General features: G+C 47.0%; 14 protein-coding genes across 14 annotated transcripts; 11 read left to right on the top strand and 3 right to left on the bottom strand.

Moving 5' to 3' along the window:
• Nucleotide 1: 1 nt before the first annotated feature.
• NEDG_01577 (uncharacterized protein) lies at nt 2-1,105 on the bottom strand (the record flags this gene model as incomplete). Its single annotated transcript, XM_067688995.1, has 1 exon — nt 2-1,105. One exon carries the CDS (start codon nt 1,103-1,105, stop codon nt 2-4), a length of 1,104 nt encoding a protein of 367 aa, XP_067544885.1.
• A 429-nt stretch (nt 1,106-1,534) lies between these two features.
• On the bottom strand, nt 1,535-2,431 carry NEDG_01576 (uncharacterized protein; the record flags this gene model as incomplete). Its single annotated transcript, XM_067688994.1, has 1 exon — nt 1,535-2,431. One exon carries the CDS (start codon nt 2,429-2,431, stop codon nt 1,535-1,537), a length of 897 nt encoding a protein of 298 aa, XP_067544884.1.
• Nucleotides 2,432-2,695: 264 nt separating this feature from the next.
• On the top strand, nt 2,696-4,498 carry NEDG_01575 (uncharacterized protein; the record flags this gene model as incomplete). Its single annotated transcript, XM_067688993.1, has 1 exon — nt 2,696-4,498. The coding sequence occupies one exon, from the start codon at nt 2,696-2,698 to the stop codon at nt 4,496-4,498; it is 1,803 nt and encodes a 600-aa protein (XP_067544883.1).
• A 139-nt stretch (nt 4,499-4,637) lies between these two features.
• NEDG_01574 (uncharacterized protein) lies at nt 4,638-6,272 on the top strand (the record flags this gene model as incomplete). Its single annotated transcript, XM_067688992.1, has 1 exon — nt 4,638-6,272. One exon carries the CDS (start codon nt 4,638-4,640, stop codon nt 6,270-6,272), a length of 1,635 nt encoding a protein of 544 aa, XP_067544882.1.
• A 773-nt stretch (nt 6,273-7,045) lies between these two features.
• Nucleotides 7,046-8,317, top strand: NEDG_01573 (uncharacterized protein; the record flags this gene model as incomplete). The annotated part of the gene is made up of 1 exon (XM_067688991.1): nt 7,046-8,317. One exon carries the CDS (start codon nt 7,046-7,048, stop codon nt 8,315-8,317), a length of 1,272 nt encoding a protein of 423 aa, XP_067544881.1.
• A 208-nt stretch (nt 8,318-8,525) lies between these two features.
• On the top strand, nt 8,526-9,062 carry NEDG_01572 (uncharacterized protein; the record flags this gene model as incomplete). Its single annotated transcript, XM_067688990.1, has 1 exon — nt 8,526-9,062. The coding sequence occupies one exon, from the start codon at nt 8,526-8,528 to the stop codon at nt 9,060-9,062; it is 537 nt and encodes a 178-aa protein (XP_067544880.1).
• A 384-nt stretch (nt 9,063-9,446) lies between these two features.
• On the top strand, nt 9,447-10,304 carry NEDG_01571 (uncharacterized protein; the record flags this gene model as incomplete). The annotated part of the gene is made up of 1 exon (XM_067688989.1): nt 9,447-10,304. The coding sequence occupies one exon, from the start codon at nt 9,447-9,449 to the stop codon at nt 10,302-10,304; it is 858 nt and encodes a 285-aa protein (XP_067544879.1).
• A 170-nt stretch (nt 10,305-10,474) lies between these two features.
• NEDG_01570 (uncharacterized protein) lies at nt 10,475-11,320 on the top strand (the record flags this gene model as incomplete). The annotated part of the gene is made up of 1 exon (XM_067688988.1): nt 10,475-11,320. One exon carries the CDS (start codon nt 10,475-10,477, stop codon nt 11,318-11,320), a length of 846 nt encoding a protein of 281 aa, XP_067544878.1.
• Nucleotides 11,321-11,781: 461 nt separating this feature from the next.
• NEDG_01569 (uncharacterized protein) lies at nt 11,782-12,231 on the top strand (the record flags this gene model as incomplete). Its single annotated transcript, XM_067688987.1, has 1 exon — nt 11,782-12,231. The coding sequence occupies one exon, from the start codon at nt 11,782-11,784 to the stop codon at nt 12,229-12,231; it is 450 nt and encodes a 149-aa protein (XP_067544877.1).
• Nucleotides 12,232-12,400: 169 nt separating this feature from the next.
• On the top strand, nt 12,401-13,936 carry NEDG_01568 (uncharacterized protein; the record flags this gene model as incomplete). Its single annotated transcript, XM_067688986.1, has 1 exon — nt 12,401-13,936. One exon carries the CDS (start codon nt 12,401-12,403, stop codon nt 13,934-13,936), a length of 1,536 nt encoding a protein of 511 aa, XP_067544876.1.
• Nucleotides 13,937-14,167: 231 nt separating this feature from the next.
• Nucleotides 14,168-15,928, top strand: NEDG_01567 (uncharacterized protein; the record flags this gene model as incomplete). The annotated part of the gene is made up of 1 exon (XM_067688985.1): nt 14,168-15,928. The coding sequence occupies one exon, from the start codon at nt 14,168-14,170 to the stop codon at nt 15,926-15,928; it is 1,761 nt and encodes a 586-aa protein (XP_067544875.1).
• A 725-nt stretch (nt 15,929-16,653) lies between these two features.
• NEDG_01566 (uncharacterized protein) lies at nt 16,654-18,432 on the top strand (the record flags this gene model as incomplete). Its single annotated transcript, XM_067688984.1, has 1 exon — nt 16,654-18,432. One exon carries the CDS (start codon nt 16,654-16,656, stop codon nt 18,430-18,432), a length of 1,779 nt encoding a protein of 592 aa, XP_067544874.1.
• A 517-nt stretch (nt 18,433-18,949) lies between these two features.
• Nucleotides 18,950-20,044, bottom strand: NEDG_01565 (uncharacterized protein; the record flags this gene model as incomplete). The annotated part of the gene is made up of 1 exon (XM_067688983.1): nt 18,950-20,044. The coding sequence occupies one exon, from the start codon at nt 20,042-20,044 to the stop codon at nt 18,950-18,952; it is 1,095 nt and encodes a 364-aa protein (XP_067544873.1).
• A 1,246-nt stretch (nt 20,045-21,290) lies between these two features.
• NEDG_01564 (uncharacterized protein) lies at nt 21,291-22,169 on the top strand (the record flags this gene model as incomplete). The annotated part of the gene is made up of 1 exon (XM_067688982.1): nt 21,291-22,169. A coding segment is annotated over one exon (879 nt), but the record flags the coding sequence as incomplete, so codon positions are not given.
• Between the last annotated feature and the right edge of the window lie 2 nt (nt 22,170-22,171).

Below are 22,171 nucleotides of genomic sequence, written 5' to 3'. Positions count from 1 at the left end.
GCTATAGATGTGTGGTTATTCTAGGCCCGGGCTCCACAAACATAATTGTTTTGGTGTTCATAAAGCACGCAGAAGACCACTCCAAAAGGTCGTCCTCTTTCATGGCTGATTTGGGCTTGCTGTGGCTGTTGTTCAGAGACAGCTTTAGGTGGTTCACAGAGGGCTTCTCCTCGGGCCTCGCATCCCAAAAGCTATCAAGCTCTGCCACAAACTCAACAGCTATGGTTAGATACCTCACGGCAAAGGGGTGGCATATTTTGGATGCAACCTGAGACCACAGCTCCCCCGTCAAAGCCAGCCTGTCCCAGGGCTTGGTGGCAATGGCTTGCAGCGTTTCGGGCGAAGCACTTACTGGAGCTGCTGCTCCGGAGAGCTCAAACACATCCTGAATGGCCTGGCGTCTTAATAGGGCGCACTCAATGCTGGCGAGAACTTCAGCCCTCCAGACGTATAGCCCAGCGACGGCTTTCGGGTTGGCTTTGTCCAGAAACTGGAGGGTGGTTATGGTTTCTGCATTATATAGGTGTATAACAACAAGTTCGCTTTCACTCAGATCAAGACGCGCCAAAACCCACCCAGCCGACGCCTCTCCTATGCTTCTCAGCACTAGGTTCTTGGTGTGGACTTTGAGCAGTCTGGGCGGGTCTATCCCAGGCCCCAGCGCCGGCGGATCGGCGCTCTCCTCTGCGCCTGCAACGTTCAGCCTGACCAGGGTAAAGGTGGCCGCGTGGACTGCGCCAAGGGCCCGAAACATCTTCTCCACTACTTTGTGATCCACAGCGTCTGTGCTGGGAAGGTCGCTTTTAATGGTTAGGCTGTTAAACACCAGGCCCTGGACCATTGTGTCGGGCACAGTTTCAACTGTGTATTTGCTGAGATAAATTTCAGGTTTCCCATCTGTCTGTAGCGGTGCAATGTGGATTGCTCCCTCTGACGTTTGGGTTAGAAGGTCGTGCTCAGAAGCCTTGAAAAAGGCAAGGGTTTGGGCTGTATCTGTGCTTTGGGAGCTTGTGCAGCTCTCAGCCGCCCCTGCAGCGGCTATACCCCGAGCCACAAGAGCAAGTGTTGCCAGGATCAGTTTTAGCACCTTAATGAATGACCACATTTGAACAGGGGTTGAGCAGGATCAAATTATAAACATAAAAATTTGGTGTTCAGGTGTTCGGGTGTTCGGGTGTTCAGGTGTTCAGGTATGTGTGTTTCGGGCAGTGTGGCATATGGGACCAAGCCCGTGTTATGTGGGTTGAACCTAACGAATCTTTATACTTGTGTGCTTGGGTTAGTTCCAAGTGGTAGGTGTTCGGGTGTGGGTGTGGGTGTGGTAACCCGAAGCTATTTATTGTCAAGTGGAGTACTCTTACACACAACGAGAAGGTCTGCTCCTCTTCCAGACGTGTGCTTTGGTTATGTTTCTTTTTACACCCCGAAACCTCGAACTACCTCGAACCCCCCGGACTGGCCTGAAGACCCCGAAGATCGTGAAGATTCCAAGCACCTCTAGCCCAAACACCAGCCCAAACACCAGCCCAAACAGTCAACTGCCTTCGGGTTTGGCATGGGAAGAAGCTTTTGCCAGTGAAGATGATAGGGGCCTGAAACACTCAGCTGCAAAGAGATCCTTTAGGAACTGCCTTGCAAAAGACGGGTTGGCCGGTATTGAAATGCTGGACTCAAACAGGTCTCTTCTCTGGACAGCAATCATCGGGCTAAAGCAGTAGATCGTGAAGCTTGGATCGTTTCTGAATTGTTGCTCAATGATCAGATCAACGGGTCTACCCGGACATTTGGGGGTGTCTATTGCATCAGCAATTCGTTTTGCAGACTCTGCACCGTTCACCAAGTAAGCGTGCAGACACGCCAGATACTTCCCTTCCACGAGGTTTTTACATGGGCGCCCCCACCAGCTCTTGTCAAACAACCCACCAAGCATTATGACGTTCCACATAGAGTTAAGCTCGGGGTTTGCCAGGGCTTCCTCAACCTTTTCCACAAATCCAACATCAAGGTCAATGTCGTCCTCAAGGATCAGCACGGGTCTTTTAGAACCCGAAATGTCAATACTTCGCAGGACTATCAAGTGGCTGAGATGGCACCCTGCGCGGCCTGGATTGTTGCTATCCAAGCGTGGATAAACAGACTCATCAGTAGGCTCAATGGCTATACCACCCGTGTAGTCCTTGATGGATTTGGTGCCTTTGTGGAGCTCTTTGCCATCAACCCCATTGAATCTCTTAAACGTGCAGTTTGCATGCTTAAGCATCTGCTCAACATGTTCTTTCTTGGCTGTGTGGCGTGCTAGGTTTATATAGACTATGTCAAAGCTCTTGTTGGCAGGCTCTGCGAGAGTAAGCCCAATGTGCATGCAGAACAAGACGAACACAGACAACAAACAGGGAGTGTTTATGCGTATGGACTGTGAATGGTACCTCATAAGAATATTTTTAATTTGGCAAATATATGTGTAGAAGGGGCTGGTTGTTATAGCAGATGTACACCAGCCCAAACAAGCCCCTCTCTTATTTTGGACCTGTTCGGGGGTGTTCCTATCGAGATGCAACTTTCTAAAAAACACGTTTCATTTATAGTCAAGAGAAGCTTATTTGATTAGATGGCTCGGGTTAGTTCGAACTAGCCTGAACACTTTTAAATTTTAAATTTTAAATTTTAAATTTTAAATTTTAAGTGATCCCTAGAAATGAAATCAGAATTAGCTTGGCGTTTCAAGAAGGTCTGTAAAAAGCTGCTAACTTGCCAAATCCTATGTCTTGTTGGGGTGTGCATGGCAGCAACATATTCTAAACCACAAGCTACCCCCAACGAGTGCGAGATCGAACTACTCAGCATCAAAACAGTCAGTTTCTTTTCCAAAAGCTCGAGTCTAGAACATCCCAATAAGTTGTTTTTGTTCCATTCGGAAGGAAAAGATTTAGTGGAGATGAACCAGCGTAACCCAATGTACATCGCGCTTGATCAGTACACCCAGCAACAAATTCCCGAACTCCTAACCCGGGGGTTAAACTTTGATATTCTCACAATAGGCCAGCCCAAAGATACAAAAACCGACCGTGTCGTGCTGACAAAGGTGCTGGCCGCACTTTCCACGATTTGGGCGGACACCCTAGAGTTTGTTGGCATAGATGTTGATGAATTGCGCCCTAAGCCATACATCGCTAACCCGGGCCAAAGGACGCTTGCGGGTGTTCGGGAAGAAACTCGGGATTGTTCAGGCAGTTTAAGCAACCAAAAGCTCCCAAAGCCATCACCACCATCCACATACACCTGTGTTGCCCATATCAAAAATCTTAAATTCAGCTCTGTTGGCCAATTATCCATTGCCTGGCTTCAGAAACATTTAGACATGTCACAGTCACAGATAACCCTGATCCTGGTGGACGCCATAGAGATAGACGGGCTAGAGGTGTTGGATGGATTTAAAATAGGAGCCATTGTGAAGTTGTGGATTGGCGATTTTCTCAGGTGCGATAGTCTGGACTGCAGGCTGCTACGAGACGGGCCATTGCCACAAGAGCTGGTTATAACAGGGCTCTACACAGTTACTCCGCACCTCCCCAAAGAGGTCGCCCGGAGAATAATCAAGCATCGCTGGAGCGTGCTGACCATGCCCAGCCATATCTGGGAATTGCTGATGAGCCCGATCGAGCTGACATCATGCATCTATGTAGACAAACTAGCAATCAACATGGTCTATTTTGACGGGCTCAGCACGTTTTGCAGTACTTCTCTCCCAGTAATCAGACATAACATGGGCCAAGCCAACTTGCTTACGATCAACTTCCAGGCTGAAGATGACACATTGACAGAAGATAACCTATGCTACATTCTTGACTGGGTATGCAAGCAATTTATAGATCTGACGGACCTTCAGATTGGGTCTAGCACCGCGCTAGCCCATATACCCAGCTGTGTAACCAACAAACTATTTATTCTCGAAACCCTCCCAAGTCTTACTACCATTATGGTAGGCGATAAAGAGGCCGAGATCTTTCAGGATGTCAGCAAACGTCTTTTGTGCCTCTCTCTTGATGCCTGGGAGTCCCTTCTCACCCGAAGGCCCAATGTGTGGTTGGATCTGGGGTTCAACAGTGGGTCCCATGTATCTTTACTTTCTTCTAGCGAACAAGAGATGCTCGCATGCCACACCTGGGTTGGGACTCCAGGGGAAATTCTCTGCGGCGAGTGCTATACTCAGCTGCACAGGTTTAAAGAGACCAGACCGAGTGTTCAGATATGCTTCTTGGAACACCCCAAGCAAAGGATCTGCAGTGATTGTTTGATAAGACTATTTAATTCGGGGGAGCTATCTAGAAAGCTCCCATCATTCAAATTAAGTAAAAAGGTTCTCCCTCTTAAGAACATCATAGAATCGGATCATCGGGGAGGTTTTTATCTAAAACTACCTGTCACAACCCCACCCAGGCCTCTTTTGAGCTTCCCAACCAAACCTAAAGGATTTATTCTAACCAAATACAAAAAATAAAAGAATGTCTGCTCCAGAGCTCAGATGTAATTGTGGCCGTTTGGGTTTGTTCGGGTTTGTGTTTGTGTTCGAGTTTGCGTGGTTGGTTGCCCAAAAAGGAAAACTTCCGTATAAACCCTAAAAATATTTTTTCTTAACAATGACTATAATCACAAACCAAGACTTTGTAGATGAGATCCCAGATACAGCAAACGAACATGAGATCCCAGATACAGCTGCAGGGAAACCACAACTTCGATTTGTGAACCAATACTATGTAGTGGCCAGTGCCACTTTTGGTGCCGGGGCGCTTTTCATGCATGCAGGCATTGCAAATGGTGGCGTCTGTGCCTGGATAGTGGCTGTGGTGCTTTACGCCATCAGCGGGACCTTGGTCACAACACAAACCTATAGACTCTACATTGGCATGCTTCAGGGCACTGAAAAGGAAGAAGAGTGCGAATTACTTTCCACAAAAGATAGATCCCATTATGTAGCCGCGAAAGAGGCGGATCCAGAGACAGAAGCTGGCGCGAAGTTCGTCGCCATCCAAACTAATGGTGGCCCCCACAATCCGAACACTAACCCGAACACTAGCCCGAACACCCACAGGCCCTCGCTAACCTTTGGGTCGTTTGTGTTGGATGAGTTTATGGCTGTTCGGATAGGTCTGGCCCTTGCCATCTTTTCTCTTAGTTTTGGGACAATGATGGTCTATATGGGTCTCATTTATCGGACTGTTCGGGGATTGATCACTCTTTGTGAAAGAGGCAGCAGCATTCCAGAGTGGCTCCCTGTGGTTGCCAAATGGTTTTGGTTTGGTGCTTACTTTATGGTATACGCGTATCTTGCGTACGTGTCCCCAATCAGTGAAGGGGTGGGTATAGTTATGTTCTCTGCAATTGCATTGGTGATGCTAACAGCCATAGTTGCGATATTGTTTTTAATTGTGCGGTACAGCCCCACATTTGCCAGTACTCGGTGTCTTACCTTTTCAACCGATGCCTGGAAGGGCATGGTGGTTGGAAGGCAATTTTCGTTCTTGAAGTTTACAGGTGCTATTGCAACAATTTTTTATGCCATCAACTCCCATCTGAACATGCCAGTTTACTTGTCATTGGTAAAACCTAAAAGCAAAAAGGTGCAGTTCACAACTTTCTCAGCCGCCAATATGGTTGTGTGCGGTCTTTGCTTGATAATTGGTGTGTGCGGATACTCTATCTCCTTTACTGATTCTCTGCGCGGATTGAAACTAGATACCATTCTGACAACTATTGAAAGAACACTTGAGAGCTTAAATGGAGTAACACAGAATCATGGCCACAATGATGGCCCAATCATTTACCTTCTTTCCATATATATCAATCTGTCTACGTCTCTACTCCTCCTTTTGCCATTTATGTGGCAAGCTGCTGCAGCCAAAAGTGTGCTCATTAGTGTCTTCGGTGGCCACATCAAAGACCACAAGACCAAAAACATCTTCAAAAAAGCAATTGGACCAGCTCTGGCCTTGCTGACACTGATTCCCACGCTGCTAATGGTGGATTTAGGCTTTATCACCAGAGTTCTTGGGTCAAGTGCTGGTGTGTACATCGTTCTCTTCCTTCCAGCCTGGATTATCCTTCGAGGCACACACACCAAGGACAGCGAGTCTACATGGCTCCACTATACGGGTGCTGCCTTCATGGGGCTCGGGTTCCTTGCTCTGATAGCGTACACTGTCATTGTCAGCACACCTTTGCACCGACTCGTTGTGACTGTGCCCCCCCAGCCCTGGCTGCAGCCTTCTTGCTAACACCGGCCACCCCCGCATATGTGTGCACTCTAACAAAGCATGTCTTGGGACGTGCTAATTCCAACATAAATGGATTGTTTGGGCTGGTTCTCTTTTCTTTTATTTTTCGTGTACAGCTTTGTGTTCGGGTGGGTAAAAAGAGAAGCGCTAATTGTTGTGACCCTTTCACTAATCCACACACTAACTCGAACACAAACTCTTTGCGGTGTGTGTATAGAACCAAAGGTCTTTAAACTACAGAGGGATTTGTGCTGCCACCACAAAGACCCTGTGTTCGGGTTGAATTGCCTTGTTCTTTGGTGACTGGTTCTGTGGGGGTGATCTGAGTGTGCCCTGCACTGTGAGCCAGCAGCTGGTCATATGTAATTGTGACAGACATCCATCAAGTGCTTGTGTTCGGATGTTGGGGTTAGTTCTAGAAGATTTGCCACACTTAGAGAGATTGGACTACTGGCTACTAGAAAAGACCTCCTCTAAAAAGGGAGTGAGGCATTGGCGACTTCCCAACCACATAGAAGCGTCTGAAAGCACGGCCAAGTCCCTAGCCCGAAAATGCATGGGAAACAGCCTAGATGGACCTAGCTATGTGGAACAGGATTTGGCTCCTGAAATAAGGTTATAGTGGCGTTTGGGTTACAGATTCGAAGGAGCTAGCTGCAAATAAGAGTGTCTGGGAAAAGATTCCTTTCACCGCTAAGATAATAAGTTTACCCGAAAGCACTAACCCGAACATTCTTCGGGTATTTTAATTAAAATTTTGGCTAAACCCGAAAATGGAATCAAATTCAGTTAGCCACCTTAAAAAGACCTGGAAAGTGGGACGAGTGTACCAACTCTTATGTTTATCTGTGCTCTGTGTGGCTATGGGTTGTGCAGACGAAGTCTCAGTGCCAGAGTACATCGTATCGCCACATACTGAGCAAACGATAGAGTTCTTTAACAGGGGAAGGCTTTTGGCTCATCATACCAGGTTAGAAACTGTTCAGATGGGTGCAGAAACACATGTCCTAAAACATCAGACCCAACCAATCCACATTAACCCTCAACACTACACCCTCGAATCTGTTCCCGAGAAGTTGGCGCCTGGCATTGTGTTTGGCTCTCTTCTAATAGACTCGAATGGCCAGTCAGACCCCGTGGTGTTGGAAAAGATATTGGGGGCGTTCGGTACAATCAATGCGTGCATCCTAGAGCTTAGCAGCCTAGTGTTTGGAGCAATGGGTGTGAATGAAAACATAGCTCATCGTGATATTCAGGGCTTGGATCTTAGTCCATTAGAAGATGCGCCAACATCTGCACCAAAACCCATATGCGTTCTCAACATCAGCAACCTCATGATATTCAACACGCCCAAGTCAACGATCAAGTGGTTCCTGGACCGGGTGGATCTGACAGGGTCTCGTATAGAGTTGGTATTAAGTTGCAAAGCAGACTTTGGAAATCTTGAGGTGTTGGACGGGTTCGATGCTGCAGGTATTAAGTGGCTCGGGCTTTATGACATCGACAATCTTGGCAGTCTGGACTGCAAGCTGCTGCAAGAGGGGCCTTTCCCCGACGTGCTAGACTTAGACAGCAGGAGTGGCAAGACCCCCAAAATGTCCGAACAAATTATCCGGAACATAGTTGGCAACCATTGGAAGGGGCTGGTCGTGCCCATGAAAATGTGGGAAGAGTTGATGGAGCCAAGTGAGCAGCCCATACAGCTTGCTGCAGACTCCTTGACAATTTTCTTGGGGTGTGAGAGTCATATCCCAACCCTCAGAAAGGGCCAAGCCACAGTTAACTATCTTTCTATCAAATTCCATGATACCAAACAAACAGTAACACACCAGGAGATAAGTGCCGTGGTTGAATGGGCAAGTAGATCCTTTGGTGGCCTGAGGATAGTTAATGTTGAGACAAAACCTGGCGCAATAGACAAAACAGACAACCAGTTTGAGCTCACAACCACCCATACTACTGTCATTGTGAAGGTCAATGGGGCTGTGGTTCAGTTTTGCGAACACATACACCCAGGCCCAGACCATTTCCGGATTGTTGGTTGAGAAGAACCACCCGGGTATGAAATAAACGCTTTTGAGCCAACCCAAACACATCTTGCTGGTTAAGACCAGATTTAATCCCAATCCCAATCCCAACCCCAATCCCCGAACACAATGGCCTATCAAAAACCATGTTCGGGTTAGTTAGACACACATTAGCCAGTAGTGTAAGCTTTTCAACTATTTAAAAATGATTTTTAACTAACCCTTGATGAAATCAAAGTCGGCTTGGTATTTCGGGTTGATAGGTCGAGGAGTCTTAAACTACTCAGCACTATGCTTGTTTTTTTTGGGCATCGTTGTAAGTTGTTCGGGGGAAATCTCTCCCCCGCCATACATCGCGTCTCCACACACCGAACCAACCATAGCGTTCTTTGGGAAGAGCTCTGATGGTCGGGACAGCGTCTTAGAGACTGTCCAAGTGCTTGGACAGACACACATCAAAAAGAAACAAACCCGAAAAATTTACATTTACCTCGACAAGCACACCATGGAGTCGGTTCCCGAACACCTAGTTCGGGGAATTATGTTTCCGATTCTTAAAATAACCCAAACTAACCCAACCATCCTGATAGATCCTGCAGTGTTTGAGAAGATCTTAAGCGCATTTGGCAAGATTATTGTGAACAGGTTAGAACTGTACAATCTAGATATTGATCTTGTGGGCGGTGGGGAAAAAACAATTCAGCCAGGCCCCGAACTAACCCAAACGCAAGCAGTGGAGTTCCGGGCAGAGGTGAGGGATTAAAAGCTCCCGAAACACCAAGTAAGTGTATCTTCTGGGTCAAAAGCCTCGTAATATTAAGCAGCACCGTGGCAACGATTGAGCGGTTTCAGTGGCAGGCAGATCTGTCGCGGTGCCATATAAATCTGACAATCGGAAACCTAGCATTGCGTAGCCTGGAGCTGCTGGATGGTTTCAATTCAGCAGGCATTGCGGAGCTGTGGCTTGAGCAATTTACGAGGCTTGATACAATGGAGTGCAAGCTGTTGCGAGAAGGCCCATTGCCTCTGGGGCTATCCATAAGAAGCAGTAAGCCACTGGCCCTAAAACTATCCAAAGAGATTATCCAGCGCATGCTTAGCCACCAATGGGTAGACCTGTACATACCCGCGGGGTTCTGGGGGGCTGATGAAGCCAAGCAAACACCCGAAATGCATCAACGTGGTTTTGCTGCGTGTTTACCTGCCACAACATAAGAGCCTCTGGCGGAACCGAGCCATTAAGCTCCCGCCAATGGGAAGCAACCTGGCCACTGTCAAACACCTTGCGATTGATTGTAGTAATGACGGTAAGGTGTTGGAAAACTTTGACCTGCTCCCCGCCCTTGAGTATATAGGCATGCACTTTAGAGGAGTGATAGACATTGTTATTGGGAATTTGTGTGATATGCAGGGCAAAACAATCAAGCTTGTTCGACGTAACCAGTTCGAGATCAACAGCAACCCATCCCTAAGGAGCATTAGAATAGGCGGTATTGAGTGCATGTACATCCCGAACACAAGCCCGAACAAACTTAAGCTTCTGTGTTTGTCTCTTGAGGCCTGGGACCTCTGCACACAAGGTAAACTAGGTGGGGAGCTAAGTCTGGCAGATTTGACCCCAGTTTCAACTGAGCAGTTTGCAGCAATTATATCCCGTGAAGCTATTGAGGATGCCAGGGCAAGATCTTGTGTCGTGTGCATGTGTTCGCTTGAAGATCTCAAAAACACTAGCCCAGCGCCCGAGATATGCATGCTAGACCATCCAGAGCATAGAGTTTGTAGCAGCTGTTTGGATAGGCTGTTTTCAACCATAGATACAACATCTGGGAGAGTCAGGTGCCCAGTGTGTAGAAATGAGCTTAACCACACATTCATCAAACACAAGATACAAAGGAATGCACAAGGTGCTTTTGAGCTATCACTGGATACATCCTCTGGAAGCTTGCCCATTCTATCCTTCCCCAAAAAGAGTTTGAACAAAACACCAACCCAACCCGAAGAATAAAAGGAATGCTCAGGTCTTTGCAGTAACAGCGATTCAGGCTATTTCAGGAGCTGCACAGAGAATTATCTTGGTGCTTGGGAAGACCCCAAGACCTCGCGTACAGACATACACCCATGACAAATCATTCTGATATTGCAGTGATCAAAAGCCAAGGCGCGCTTTTCAAGCCCATGTTGCAACACAAGATGTACATCCCAGCACGCTATGCTGGTTTATCTTTGCTCATTATAGGCAGCGTTATTCAGTTCTATGTCTACTACCAGAGAAATATTAACCATAGACAAAACACCAACTACGTTTTAAGCGCAAAAACCCGAATTAAGCCCAAGACACCCAAAACAGCTGAGCTGCCCAAGTTCCAACCATTCTCCTTTCCCCCCACCCTCTTCAGCAACTCACCCGAGGCAACGCCTTGCAGTCCATCCCTACCCCGAACATCGCCAGCCACCACCGTTTTTGACACCCTCAGAGACGATCTAGCCGCGGAGAAGCTAAGGACAGGTGGGGCACCGGGGATTAACCACCACTCCAGTCTCTCTACTGAACAAAAAGAAGAACCCGAACACACCCAGTCCTCTGTGCGTTTGGTAAGTAGCAGCTCACAAGCCACTGATAGCGAGGATATGTCCAGTGAAATGCCACAATCCGAAGAAACACCAGTAGAGGAGACTAACCATATTTCTGAGCCATACTCCACCCAAACAAGTACCAGCCTCTTAACCACACTTGTTGGCAGGGCCACAGAATGCCCGAACACTAACACTAAACCCCACCACACCCTAACAGAAGCAACCATTGCGTTTTTTAAAAAGGGTAGTGGTAGAACAATAGCGGTTGGTAGCAGCCAGAGGTGGGATGCTTCGAACAAAAACATCAATACTCTCGCCATATATATGATGAACCTAGCACTTGAAGACATCCCAGAGCAGATAGACCCAGGTGTTAGGTTTTGGTACTTAACTGTCCATGCTTCTAGGTTTTCACATTCACATTACTTTACATCCCCAAAGAACTGAAGACACTTACCAAACTCCTTCAATTGCTCAGCGGTGTCTGGATAAAGACACTTTGTGTATGCGATTTTAGCATACAGGAGAAGAAAGCGCTCCCCAAAACCAACCAAGTTGCCCTGCCCAGGATAGCAACGCTGAGGATAAGCCGCATCTCCCCCTCCTTTCTCGAGTGGTTTTGTGTGTGTATTGATCTAAGCGCCTGCACAGAGAGGATAACCATCGAACTAACTGGCTGCGCCACCACATCGATTAGATGGTTGGACAGCCTAGGAATTCAAGATCCATTGGGCCTGTGTCTGATAAGACTGCCAAACCTAAAAGATTTGGACTTCCGGCTGATAACAAAGATCTTTTCTGCGGGCCTGCGTGTTTTGAAGCTTTGGAGACTTCCCAACCTCACAGACATATCTGAAGACCTCGCTAACACACTAGCAGCGCATCACTGGGGAACAGTCTGGATGGATATGCATATCTGGAACAGAGTTTGTTCCCTGGCAAAGAAGAAATCGATATCTGTGAAAAAGGTTCTCTGGATTAGCGTTTGTAGGTTGAATGAGCTGGACGCGGGCAGTGTGTGTCCGGGGGTTAAGCTACTGTCTCTGGAAGAAAACACCGAAGGGCCGACATCATACAACACCTTCTTTGAATTGGGAATGAAATGGGCACTGAGTGGGGGCGAAGAGACCCAAAAGATCAAATCCATTTGGGTTAGCTCAACTGAAGCTTTGCTGAACACTAACAAAAAACAGAAATACAAAGACATGGTCAAACTGGTTTCTGAATCAAAAAAGTGGCTGCCCATATTCCAACAAAGGAAGTTGTACATATACGGGAGACTAGTGCTCATCCCCAGGGCAGGGATATACCCGAACCAGTTTGAGTGGCATACGTCTAGGGATAGGCCGTGGGGATAAATAAAATACAAATGTGTTCACACCGGGGTAGCCGGGCAGCTATGTAAATTTAGTTTTTGGCACCCCAAGATGGGTTAGTGTTCGGGTTCGGGTTAGTTGTCTTGTGTATGTTTGTGAGTTGTGCCAAAGAGAAATCGGCCACAGTCTAACCCGAACCACCCTCTCTCATATGTTCAATCACTCTGATCATTCGCTGATCTATATCTGTTCCCAACCCGACACACTTCTCAACCCGATGGCACAGCACAGAACATACATCCGAGTGTTCTATGCCACAGCAGCGGTGCTTATTCTGTCTGGAATAGTCGTGTGCTCAGTCTGGTTTTGGAGAAGTTCAAAGACCAACAATGCCCTAGACGCCACAATCCGACCCGAACACATTCAAGCAATAGAGCCACCCGAGGTCGAGGCAGACCAGGCCTCGCCCAGTGTTCTCGCTAGCTCACACCTGATAGCACCCACAGAGACCGTGTCCCAACACAAGGAAGAACCCGAGCACACCCCTCTGCCCTCTGTAAGTACCACCCCCCAAGCCACACTTGCTGCCAAGGCCACTGAAGACCGACACATACCTATTCCCGAACTATCCCAACACCTAATAGAAGCAACCATTGCGTTTTTTAACAAGGCTGGTGCTGGCCTAGAAATAACGAACACTGAACAGGGCAAGGTAATTGCACAAAAACAGACTGACAGACAAACTATACACCTGATGAACATAACACTGGCGGACATTCCAGACCAGATATTGCCAGGCATTCAGTTTACTCGTGTTCACATGTTCGGGTCTGCTTCTTCATGTTCAACTGCTTTTTCACCGCCCGAAGAGGTGGAGAGGCTTGCGAAAGTGCTCCACATCCTCAGTACTGTGTCCATAGAAACACTTTGTATAACTCGTTTCAACACAAACGAAGCACTGCCTGACCCCCCCCGAATTGCTTTTCCCACCATATCCACACTCTGTATAGCCTACATATCACCTCCCTTTCTTGAATGGTTATGCAAGGCTGTTGATCTGAGTGGGTGTACTAACCCTGTATCTATACTACTAACGGACTGTAGCATCACATCCATCAGGTGTTTGGACAACCTAGGCATTCAAAAACTTCGGGGCTTCGAGCTGGAAGACCTGCAAAGTCTGAAGGTCTTGGACTGCCACCTGCTAACAAAGATATCCCCCACAAGCCTAGGTGTACTGAAGTTGTGGCGCCTTTCCAACCCCACAGAAGTGTCAACAGACCTGGCCACTTTGCTGGTAGAAAAGCGATGGAATGATGTGTGGATGGACATGAGGATTTGGAATGGGATTTGTTCCTACACAAAGAAGAGCATGGGTGTGGTGTCAGAGCTCTGGCTTAATGTTAGAGATTTGTGGGAACTGGATCCAGACAAGGTATGGATCGCGGGCACAACACTGGGTGTCCAAGAGAATGTCCCGAACAAACCAACCTACACCGCTTTCTTTGGATCGGTACTGAAGTGGCTGATGGGTGGCGGTGAAAAGACTGAAACACTTAAAAGTGTTCGGGTTAGGCCAACTGATTGGGTGTGGACCAGTAAAAACGAACACAAAGTCCAATGCCTAGCCAAAATGGTTTCTGAATCAGAAGAGTGGTCTGCTATGCTCAAACAAAAGACTTTGTACATAAACAGCATACAAGTACCCATTCCCGAACACATTCCCGAACACACACCCAAACCATGATCCACCCGAACATCCACTTTAGCAACCATTCCCGAACAATAACCTAATCCCAAGTGTTCGGGTTGGTTCGGATGTGTAAGAAAACCAATTACATGCTGAGGGGTGGTCCAAGGGTCCATTGGCGGCTCGGGCCCTTCCAATGAACTAACCTGAGCAAATAGTATTGGTAGTTCGGGGTGGGCCCCCTTACAACTAAAACTATTTAAATTAAAAGCTTTTAATTCAAACACAATGCATCTTTACTATCACAAAAATCTTTTTTCAACGTTAAAAAACCATTACATCATATGGCTAGTGGCGATGCCATATATAGCACAGTGTGCACAGGAGTCTGTTCCAAAATCCTATCCAGACCACATCGTTTCGCCTTACACGAAACAAACGATAAAATTCTTTGATAAAAGTAAGCTTGAGAGATGGACCCCCGTCTTAGACACTGTTAACATCAACGGGGAGGAACACATACTCAAGAAACAGCCCAATACGAAACAAATTAACCTTAACAAATACACCATTGGCTCGGTTCCAGAGGGCCTGGTCCAGGAAATCGAGTTTGACGTGCTCAGAATAGTATCATGGTCGAAAAAAACACCTAAGCGCATTGATCCTGCCCTGCTAGAGAAAATATTCGCTGTTCTTGGGGGCATTCATGCCGAGACCCTGGAACTGTTCAGGTTAGACATTAGCGATTCGGGTTCGGGTGTGAACATAGTTAAGAGCTTGTCCCGACTTATTCGGAGCAACCCCTTAAAAGCAGAAAACACAACCCCAGCAGCCGAGCCCATTCTCACTGTCCCTATCATTATCAAGACTTTCAGAATAATTGACTGTCCCGAAAAATTAATTAGGCGGCTTCAAAAGCAAATGGATCTATCACAGTCACACATCAGCTTGAAAATAGACTCCAAGTTAGAACTGGACAGTCTAGAGCTGCTGGATGGATTCAATGCAGCGGGTGTTGAGGCACTGGTGTGTTATTACTTTCTTAGGCTTGACAGTCTGGACTGCAGGCTGTTCCGGGAAGGGCCTTTGCCCGATGAGCTAATCATAAAAAGCCCAAATAGCCTGAACACTAAGATTTCAGAACAGATTGCCCAGAAGATGGTTGACAAGCATTGGAAGAAGATAACCATGTATGTAAGGACGTGGGAAGAACTGATGAAGCCAACAGGACCTCCTATGCAAATCACCCTGGATAAACTGACGCTTTTTGTGCCGAGCTGTGGAGACATCGCTGATCTCCAAAACGGCACTTTTCCCTCTCTGGGAGATAATTTGACAACAGTTAACACTCTTACGTTTTTCGTCTACAACGAAAGCCACCCAGTAACAGTCCCTGTGCTAGTTCGGACTTTAGTGTGGATAAGCACGTACTTTAGAGGCATGGAGGTGCTTATGGTTGGATCTGAAAACCTAACCCTAGACCTAAAAGCTTTTATCCTATCTAGCCAATTTGAGATCACAACCAACCCAGCGCTTACAAGCATTAGGGTGGATGTGTTTGAGTGCTTGGCTTCTCTGAAAAAGAAAGAAGCTATTTTGGGTTTTTCTCCCGAAGCCTGGGCGCTTTACAGGGAAGGTAAGCTGGCCAATGAACTAACCCAGTCCCAAACCGATTTGAGCCAACTTTCAGCCGAACAGCAGAAAATGGTTATGTCTTCGGAGCCGGCCTTGGATAAAAGCGAGCCGGCGTGCAACATATGCCGGGAAACCTATGATGAACTCAGAGACAGCAGCCCAAAGGCTACAATCTACATCCTAGACCAACTACTGCATAGGGATTGTACCTCGTGCCTAAAGTGGCTAGCCAAGACGGGTGAAAAGTATGGGTATATAAACTGCCCCGGCTCCTGTGGAGGGAAAATTACCCTCCCGATGGTTAAACACGAAATCCAACAGAACGCCCAGGGAGGTTTTGAGGTAACATTTGGCAGCACCTCGCCCCGCTTTTGGTCCCTCCCGAACGACCAAATTGAGCCTCTGTTGAACTAACCCGAATAAAAGGTTTTCGTGTTTGTTCGGGTTAGTGTGATGCAGCTGAGGCTCTTGCCATACCCATACCCATACCCATACCCAAAACCAAGTCTTTGTCTTTGTCTTTGTGTAAAGCCAAGAGTATTTATAGTTTCTACGTGAAACTACGAACACGAAGCGACACACCAATCTGCTTTTGGCAGGCGGCTGACGTCTCCTTGTTTGTGATGCATCCTTGTTGGTCCATATCCTTTTACGCTAACCCGAACACATGTACTAACTCACATGCATACAACACATATGCCAAGAGAATCTCGATGAGCTCAAAGAAACCAACCCAAACACCAACATATGCATTCTGGACCACCCCTCTCACCGAGTTTGTAGCGGGTGTTTGGATGTGTTGTATGAAGGCCTGGATAAAACCTCGTGGTGTTTCAATTGCCCAATCTGTCGAAGAGAGATCAAGTATCCCTTCGCTACAAACACGATACAAAAGACTCTACAGCGAAGGTTTGGGTTGGCAATGGGCACCCCTGTGTCTGGTTTATCCTTCCCGAACACAATCTTGTGGGAATGCTAAGCAATTTCTAGAATAAATACAGCTCAGTGTCGATGCTTCCGAGTGGCCGCGGTCCAAAATGCTAACCCGTCTCTCATATCTATAGGCTGGCTATGCAAAACACACCAACCAATCAGTGTAACATTTTCCAACTATTTAAATTATTTTTTAAGTAGCCCCGATGAAATCAAAGACAGTTACGGGGTTTAGCAACTTGTTTGCACGGGCCCTAAGATGCCCGGCCCTATGGTTCGGTGTGTTTTGCGTGATTGTTGGCTGTGCAGAAGAAGTCTCTGAGCCAGAGTGCATCACATCCCCATACACTGAGCAAACGATAAGGTTCTTTGAGAAAAGCTGTTACTCAGAATATCCTACTGCCTTAAACACTGTTGAAAAAGACGAGAAAGCACAGATACTAAAGAAACAAACCGAACTAATTTACATTAACCTTGAGAAATACACTCTCGAAACTGTCCCCGAACAGCTAGCACAAGGGATCGAGTTTGACAAACTTATAATATTGCCAGATGACAAGGACAAAGTTACCCGATTTGACCCAAGAGTGTTGGAGAAGATACTGAGCGCACTCGGCACAATCTGTGCAGACACCCTAGTATTCTATAACTTAGATCTTGATGGCTTCGGGAGTAAGAACATGATTCAACGTGTGGGTAGGTTGCCGGGTAATTTCGGGAGAAAAGAAACCCCCGAACTAGCGCCAGCCACACCCATAACCCGATACACACTCAGCATTAATACTCTTTTGATCCAGCACAACACCATACCAGCCATTGCCTGGCTTCAGAAGCGGGTGGACCTGTCACAGTGCCGGATTAACTTGGCCATAGTAGGGAAATTACGATTGAATAATTTGGAGCTGCTGGATGGCTTCAATGCCGAGAGAATTAAGATACTAACCCTTAAAGATGTCAAGAGGCTCGATAGTCTGGAGTGCAAGCTACTGCGAGAAGGCTCTTTGCCAGAGGAGTTAACTATGATGACAACAACCCCCGTCTACCCCAAGATTTCAGAACAGATTGCACGCAACATACTTACCAAAGAGTGGAGAGCTTTGGTGGTGCCCATAGAGGTGTGGAAAAATCTGATGAGCCCGAGCAGCTCCCCAAAACACCTCACTGCAGCGGAGTTATCAATTTATACTCCACAATATGGAATATACACTGAGCTTAAAAACACTTCTTTGCCACCAATGGGAGATAATATCGCCACAGTCAAAGTCCTTAGAGTTGACTTCTACAATAAGTACTGGTTAGCGCTTTTCCCACCGATATTCTCCACCATTGACTGGATAAGCAGACACTTTAGAGGCTTGGAAGAACTTAGTATTGAGTTTGTGTTCGGACATAACAACTTTGCCGAGTTTTTTGAAAACAACCAAGTGGTAATCACAACCAACCCAAGCCTCAAAAGCATTAAGATGTATGATGTTGAGTGTTCGGGTGTCGTGAGTAAAAGAGATATTTTGTGCCTCTCTCTCGAAGCCTGGGACCTTTACAGGAGTGGCAAGCTAGCTGATGAACTGGTTAACTCCCCGACTGACCTGAGTGCGCTTTTACCCGAACAGCAGGCAATCATGAACCGAGAGGAGATGGATGCTGATGACGAAGTCTGTTGCGCGTGTATGTGCACAGCCGCAGATCTCCAAAGTACCTCCCCCGACATCAAAGTCTGCATTCTAGACCATCCGAAGCATACTGTTTGCAGTAGGTGTTTGGATGCCATGGTTAAGAGTCGTGAAGATCTTAAGTCTAGGTTTTTGTGTTGTCCATTCTGCCAAGAAAAGTATAGCCTTCCACTCGTTAAGAACCACATAGAAAGGAACAGTCAGAGCGTGTTTGAGCTAACCACGGTCAACACGCCAACAACGTCGTATGTTCTATCCTTCCCGAACGATGACCCGGACAACATGCTAAGGGATGAGGCGTGGGATATAGAATAAATATCTGTTTTTGTTCGGGTTCGGGCTAATATAGCCAAACCAACCCAAAACTATTTAGATTAACACCTTTAACTACTTTCGGATGAAATCAATCCCAGTTAGGTTTTTCAGAAAAGTATGTAAAAAGAACAGAGGATGCCCATTGTTGTGTAGAACACACTCCAAGCCCCACCGCCGGCCCATATTACATCGTCACCCACCGAACAATCTTTGGGCTATTTTTTCCAGTGGTTCTGAAGAATACCCGAACTAACCCGAGGCCGTTGAACTGGATGGCCAGACATATGCTCTAAAGAGATGGGCTCAAAAAATGTTTATTTGTGTTCGGGAATACACTAACCCGAACTGACACCAAAGCGACACAGAAGCTACGCCACCACTAGCCAAGTGCATTCTCAAAAACAACAAAGACGGGCTTCAGTGGCTCCGGGCCTGGGATTAAGTGGCTCCAGGATCTGCGGATCTGCCAGAGTGTTGGGCCGAGTTGACATTGTTTGGAGAACCAACCCGAACAAAACTAGGACATGGCGGATGTTTGGGCTAGGAGGGTTTCTATGCCACGCTTGTGCTGGGTTATTTTGGGTTCGATAGAGAGGAGCCCCCTGTTATATGTTCTGTGGCAAGCAGCCCTGACCACGGCTTTAGCACGCTCGATCTCCTTTTTGATGTCATCTTTTTCCCCCTTTGACAACTCTAGGTTTCTTTCTGCCTCATCTTTTTGCAAACCCACCCAAATACCAAACTCCTTTGCAATGTCCTTAATTCTGGATTCACGGCGAAGCATCTCGATCTCAAGAGCGGTATAGTAGCTGTTTGATGTGGCCAACAGTCTTTTTCTGTATCTACTGAGAACTTCGGGTGATGAAATTACTTTCATGATCCAGAGATGATACGAATCCCCATTCAAGCGGCGTATATACTCTTCCAGTGTGGTAGCATCCCCTGTATAGGTGGGATATGTGACATTCAAAAGGTCAGTAAACTTTTGGGTATTGGCCTCTAGGGTGTCATTTGGGTTGACAATGTCCACAAAGTTTATCTTTTGAGCACATCCCTCTTGGTCGGGGCCAAAGTTATCGAACTGGGGTGTTGTTAGCAACCCCAGGATGCAGGCTTGGTCCTCATCGCTAATCCAACCAAACTTTGTGTCTTGGAAGTCTTTAAAGCTGCTCTCAACCACCTCGTTGTAGTTCTCTAGACTAGCCACATCTGGGCATATTGCATTGAGGTATTGTTTGTTCGGGTTTTCAGCCGTTTTAGTGATCCTATTGCAGCTGAATAGTGGATGGGTGGAGTTGTAAGACACCAGGTCACTCCCGCCAGCGAGAATAGCAGTGTTCGGGTTAGTGTTCTTGGCATAAGTTATGCCCACCAGACACGACACCAGCACAACCGCCAGGACTGCAAGTATGCCCATCACAATCACTCTTGTTCGGGTTAGGATTTGTATGGTTCTGCTCTGGGTGCTGGTGCCAGCTTCAATGTCTATTCCCTGTTCGATGCTTGTTGTGTATTCATCCTCTTCTTCGTTTAGGTTGTTGAGAGCTAGCTCTTCGTCGACTATTGGCCTGTTAACTATGTTTCTCAGTGCTCTTGGTAGTTTTCGTGGCATTCAGTTGGTGTTCTGGTTGTGCACGGGTTATATACCCCCAAGAATCAGCAATCGGTGTAAATGAAATCACTATCACAACAAAACACTGCCGTATATGGTCAGATGCTGGCCTAGATTGCCATGTGTGGGTCTGTGGTCTCTGTTTGTTCTGCCATGTCCATCTGCTGTTCGGGTTTGGTCTCTGTTTGTTCAGCCAGCTGCCCAAGCTAATAAAACTTTTATTCGTGTTCAGTCTCTCACCCACTCCCTCCCACGCATCCACTCCCACACACCCAGACACTTTCTTTTTATTTTTTGTGTAGGACTTACATGTGGAAGACAGGCAGCCTTTCCACCGAACACACCAAAGGATGAGAGGTGTGTTTTGATGGAGTGTATAGTGTTCGGGTTAGTTCGACATATATATGGCCACTAGATCCCACTTGACACGCATATAACCAAACACACCATAACCCGAACACCTTAAAAGATTGAACCTTGGTGAGTACGCTCCCGGCTTTGCATAGGTGTCTTGGTCAGGGATGGAAGCAGACGTGTGTTTTTGGTTTGGATTTTCGGTGCATCTCAACCTCATACCACTCTCGAACACTAACCCGAGAGGGCTGTGGTAGCTGTTCGGGTTTGGTGATATGTGGTAGTTGAGGGTTTGTAGAACTCTACCCGAGCATATCTGAACTAACCCGAACATACCCGGATATAATCAAACTGATCACTCACTGATCTATATCCGGGATATCCGGGACACACTTTTCAAACCCATGGCACAGCACAGAACATACACACGAGTGATCTATGCCATAGCAGTCATGGGCATTGCGTGTGGCTTAGTGTTCGGGTTAATCTATTACCACCACAAGACCCTGCCACGGACCCCGACCCAGACCAAAGTCCTGAAGGCTACAACAATGACCAATGGTCAAAATGCGACAGAAATCTATGACAAAGCATCACAGCCAGACAGCTCCACAGACAGCACGCCACAGATTCTCAACCCGAACTAACCCGAACACAACCCGAATTGAAGCCCTTGCCTTTTTTAAAAAGGTAGATGCCGTGTTAAGGACAGCGGACACCGCCCCAGGTGCCGTGCAGGCGAAAGAGCATGCCAGTATAGTGGAGATAGATATGAAGAACCTAGCGACAGAGGACATTCCGGATCAGATATATTCAAACAAGCCGTTTGAAGAGATATTTGTCTACGGCTCTGCTTCTCCAGATTCAACCGACTTTACACCCCCCCAAAGAAATGGAAGCACTTGTCAAACTTCTCCAAGCAATCTCTGGCGTCTGCACACAACTTCTTTCCATAAACGTTTTCAACACAAAAGAAACGCTGCCCGAAACCAGCCAAATTGCTCTTCCCAACATCAAAACACTGGGGATAACCCAAATATCGCCCTCCTTTCTTGCATGGTGTTGTGAGACTGTTGATCTAAGCGCCCGAACAACAGGGATGGCCATAAAAGTAGGTGGGTGCGCCACCACATCCATCAAGTGTTTGGACAGTCTAGGCGTTCAATGTCTACGGGACCTTGCTCTGGAAAAACTGCCAAACCTACAAACTCTGGATTGCCGGGTGATAGAAAGCACCCCCCGTGCGTGTATGGGTGTTTTGAAGCTTTGGGACCTTCCCAACATCGCATACATATCTAAACCCCTAGCCGAGATGCTAACAGAAGATATCTGGGAGGGGGTGTGCATGGACATGCACATTTGGAACACAATCTGTTCCCAAGCAAATAGGAGCATGAATGCATCGAGGGACCTCTGGCTTATTGTGCATAGTTTGGATGAGTTGGGCGGGGGTAGTGTGTGTCCCGGAGTTGAGTCACTGACTGTGGAAGAAAAGGCCAAAACGGGCATAACATACACCGCCTTCTTTGAAACAGCAATGGGGTGGGTGTTAAGTAGCGGGGAAGGGATCAAAAAGATTGGTGCTATTAGCGTCAAGTCAGCTGACCCTTCCTTGAACACCAACGCCAAACAGAAGCTCAAAAAGTTCGGGACATTCGTTTCTGAATCAGAAAAGTGGTCACCCATATTCAGGCAAAAGACCTTGTACTTAAACGATATGCCCGTGCCCATTCACGAAACAAAGATCATCGAATGGATAAAGAACACACTAAC

Source organism: Nematocida displodere (assembly GCF_001642395.1).
Source record: "Nematocida displodere strain JUm2807 chromosome Unknown 6, whole genome shotgun sequence".
NCBI lineage: Eukaryota > Fungi > Microsporidia > Nematocida > Nematocida displodere.
This window is presented reverse-complemented; position numbering and strand designations above follow the sequence as displayed.